This window comes from Nicotiana tomentosiformis, chromosome 7 (genome assembly GCF_000390325.3).
Source record: "Nicotiana tomentosiformis chromosome 7, ASM39032v3, whole genome shotgun sequence".
In the NCBI taxonomy this organism is placed as follows: Eukaryota; Viridiplantae; Streptophyta; class Magnoliopsida; order Solanales; family Solanaceae; genus Nicotiana; species Nicotiana tomentosiformis.
Genome location: NC_090818.1, coordinates 68,047,850 through 68,052,380, shown reverse-complemented (window position 1 = coordinate 68,052,380; position 4,531 = coordinate 68,047,850). Strand labels below are relative to the sequence as shown.

At 42.1% G+C, this 4,531-nt stretch overlaps 1 protein-coding gene across 1 annotated transcript; it reads right to left on the bottom strand.

Moving 5' to 3' along the window:
* Positions 1–1,420: 1,420 nt before the first annotated feature.
* Positions 1,421–2,362, bottom strand: LOC138895739 (uncharacterized). Its single transcript, XM_070180464.1, has 2 exons — positions 1,940–2,362; positions 1,421–1,834 (listed from the first exon to the last, which is right to left on the bottom strand). The coding sequence occupies exons 1-2, from the start codon at positions 2,360–2,362 to the stop codon at positions 1,421–1,423; spliced, it is 837 nt and encodes a 278-aa protein (XP_070036565.1).
* Between the last annotated feature and the right edge of the window lie 2,169 nt (positions 2,363–4,531).

Sequence of the window (4,531 nt, the reverse complement as noted above, 5' to 3'; positions counted from 1 at the left end):
GAATCAAGTCTGAACATAGTTTGTGGGAAATGATAAAGGAAAATATGATGAAGATGATGATCTAGCCTAACTCGGGTAGCCTACATATCCAAACAGAATCAGGTCAAAACGTAGTTCGATTACAACATATGCAAAATGGTGATACTGAAAATGAAGTGGCCGAGTCTGACTCAGACTGTCTATTTATCCAAATGGAATCAGGCCAGAACATAGTTCAATTACACAATATGACTGAATCCGATGAGGATTGCCTACGTATTCCTTTCAAAGGAAATCAAGTCGTGGCATAGTTTCGAGTATATACAAAATGATATTTGGATTTTCTATTACAAAATAAAGGGAGAGAGAGAGAGAGAGAGAGAGAGAGAGAGAGAGAGAGAGAGAGAGAGAGAGAGAGAAATCGAACCCTACGTGGGTTGCCTACATATCCCTCTGTGGGAAGTTAGGTCGAACAAAGTTTTGTTACAACCAAAACCTAACTCTATTGTCTTCAAACGTAGTATCTCTTGATTGCGTCTGAGTTGATAGGCTTCGTGCTGACTCTTCCATTTATCTCTGCCAAGATCAGAGCTCCTCCCAACAACACTCGGTGGACCACGTAAGGACCTTGCCAATTTGGTGCGAGTTTTCCTTTGGCTTCTTCTTGATGAGGGAATATTTTCCTTAAAACCAATTGCCCCGGTATAAACTGGCGAGGCTTCACCCTTTTGTTGAATGCATTGTCCATCCTATTTTGATACAGTTGAGCATGGCATACTGCATCCATTCTCTTCTCGTCAATGATCATGAGTTGTTCCTGCCTGACCTGTATCCATTCTGCATCGTCTAAATTGGCTTCTTGAATGACTCTTAAAGATGGTATCTTGATCTCTGGGGATATCACAATTTCAGTGCCATATACCAACATGTATGGCGTTGCCCCAGTGGATGTCCTCATGGTGGTCTGATAACTGAGTAAGGCGAAGGATAATTTCTCGTGCCATTTCCTATGATTATCCACTATCTTTCGCAGAATCCTTTTGATGTTTTTGTTAGCTGCTTCAACTGCTCCATTCATTTACGGTCTGTAGGCTGTAGAGTTACGGTGGACAATTTTGAACTTCTCACAAATTTCCTTCATGAGATCACTGTTAAGGTTAACCGCATTGTCAGTGATGATTGACTTGGGTATCCCAAATCGAAAAACTATGTTGTTACAGACGAAATCTGCCACTACTTTCTTTGTGACAGCCTTGTACGTAGAAGCTTCGACCCATTTGGTGAAGTAGTCAATGGCTACCAAGATAAAACGGTGCCTATTTGATGTAGTGGGCTCTATAGGTCCAATCACATCCATGCCCCAAGCGGCAAACGGCCAAGGCAAACCCAGTATATTCAACTCATTAGGCGGAACCCGGATGAAATCCCTGTGGATTTGGCATTAGTGACACTTCTGCACATAGTGGATACTATCGCTTTCCATGGTAATCCAAAAGTATCCGGCTCTTAAAATATTCTTAGCTAAGGTGAAGCCATTCATGTGGGGTCTGCACGTTCCTGCATGTATTTCTTCTAGCAATCTAGTTGCTTCAGCGGCATCTACACATCTTAACAAACCCAAGTATGGGGTCCTCCTATATAGGACTTCCCCGTTGAGGAAAAAGTGATTTTCCAGCCTTCTTAGTGCTCTCTTCTGACTATTAGTAGCATTCTTAGGATACTCTCTTGTTTCAAGGAATCTTTTGATGTCGTAGTACCATGTCTTATCATCTGGCTCTTCATCTACACGAAAACAGTACACATGTTGATCCCTGATCTCTATCTCGATAGGGTCGATGTAATTCTTATATGGATGCTGGATCATGGATGAAAAAGTTGCAAGAGCGTCGGCAAACTCATACTAGATCCTGGGAATGTGCTTGAACTCGATCTTTGTGAACTTCTTGCATAGCTCATTTACACAATGCAGGTATGGAAGGATCTTCACGTTCTTGATAGTCAATTCTCCTTGAAGTTGATGTATCAATAGATCAGAGTCACCTATGACCAAAAACTCTTTGATATTCATGTCAACCGCCATCCTGATCCCGAGGATGCATGCTTCGTACTCGGCTATATTGTTGGTGCAAGGGAACCTTATCTTTGCTGATGTTGGGTAATGTTGTCCTGATTCTGAAATTAGGACTGCCTTTATTCCTACTCCTTTGAAATTTGTCGCTCCGTCGAAGAACATTCTCCACCCTGGGTATGATTCTGCAATATCTTCTCCAACGAATAACACTTCTTCATCTGGGAAGTATGTGGTGAGCGGCTCATAATCCTTGTCTACTGGATTCTCTGCAAGGTGGTCAGCTAAGGCTTGTCCTTTAATGGCCTTCTGCATTATCTACACAATGTCAAATTCGCTGAGAAGAATCTGCCATTTGGCTAGTTTTCCTGTGGTCATCAGCTTGTGAAAGATATACTTGAGCGGGTCGAGCAGGGATATTAAATGCGTGGTGTATGCTAACATGTAATGCCTTAATTTCTGGGCGATCCAAGTCAAGGTACAACAAGTGCGCTCTATCAGAGTGTATTTGGCCTCGCATGGTGTGAACTTATTGATTAAGTAATAGATGGCATGATCCTTTATTCCTTTATCATCATTTTGTCCCAACACGCATCCAAATGCATTATCCAAGACTGACAAATATAACAATAGTGGCTTCTCGGGCTCGAGAGGAACCAACACTGGTGGATTTGACAAGTACTCCTTAATTTTGTTGAAGGCTTTCTGACATTCCTCTGTCCATTTTGTAGCAGCATCCTTCTTAAGCAGCTTGAAGATAGGTTCACAAATTACTGTGGACTGGGCTACGAAACGGCTGATGTAATTCAGCCTACCAAGGAAACTCATCACATTCTTCTTGCTCTTGGGAGGTGGCAACTCTTGAATGGCTTTGATCTTTGAAGGATCCAGTTCTATCCCTTTCCTGCTTATGATGAAACCTAGCAATTTTCCAGTAGGGACTCCTAATGTGCATTTTGCAGGGTTCAACTTCAAAATATACCTCCGCAAGCGTTCGAAAAACTTCTTCAGGTCATCTAAATGTTATGAACTTTTTCGAGACTTGATGATGATGTCATCCATATATACCTCGATCTCTTTGTGAATCATGTTGTGAATTAGGGTTGTCATGGCCCTCATGTAAGTAGCGCCAGCAATTTTGAGGCCGAACGACATGACTCTGTAGCGGTAAACTCCCCAAGGCGTAGTGAACGCTGTCTTTTCTACGTCTTCTTCGTGCATCAGAATCTGATGGTAGTTGACGAAACAATCCATGAATGACTGCATGTCACGCCCCAACCTCGGGGAGCGCGACCGGCACTCAACAGAGTTACCTCGGTCGAGCAAGCCTGCACAGTGTCGTCTACCCAAATCACCCACAAATAAAGAGAAGAATATATTTCATTAATAAGGCAATAAGAAGTCATGTGAACAACACCGGTTCATTTTCATTAATTACGTCATTAACAAGTCTTCAAAACAGTATGTTTCACAATCAAAGTTAAAGTGGAACACATGATACCTGTTATAACATTTTTAGTTAACTTTCCAAACAACAGATACAATCCATAGTATGTCTACGGAGCATATAACAGGAACAAAAGAGTGCTATGACAGTGCCGGCAACAAGGCTCCGGCTATCCCTCAAAATGCTATGTACAAAGGATAGAAGATACAGGACCCCAAAATAAAGTGGGGCTCACCAAATCAGTTGAGGAGAGGGTGTGCTGCTATCACTGATCAATACCACCTGCTATGGAACCACCTGCATCCATTAAAGATGCAACACCCCCAGCAAAAGGGACGTTAGTACATATGGAATAGTACTAGTATGTAACACTGAACACCCTCTCAATAGAACGAGCAACAGTAAACGGAGAATAAAACATGATATCAATAAGAGACTCAAACGGTATCAAAGTGCCACATTAGGGGAAACGTAAATTTCAAATAGGTTTCGGTAATTTAAGTTGGGAGAGCTTTAGCACCGATATACCACCGTGTTTTAGCACGGAGTCCGATCTCAGTCCGACCGACTAAGCCGTCTCACCCCGAGACATACACCCATAATACCACCATGTGCGCAGCATGGCGTCTGATCTCAGCCTGATAGGCTAAGTCGTCTCACCACAATGCCGTGTGGGTCGATATCTCATCCCATTTAAGGGGAAAACATCTCAACACACCGATCCCATCCCATATAAGTAGAAACAGTCTCATCACATTAACACGGGGATTTACCCCTCAATCACTCCTACACCGGTACGTGTAATTTCGGGGTTAGGTTATTCCGATCTACCCTTCCTCGGTGGCTAATCGATACTCCCAAAATATTTGTTATTAAAAGTATTTACCTCTCAATTTATATTCTTTTATATGTCATTCATTTTATTGACATCATTGGCCATAACGCAATATCATTCTTGGCACATTGGCCGTACTTCATAATTCAACTCACTATTCCATTTTCAATCATTATCATGAATAATCAACAACAAAGCCTTT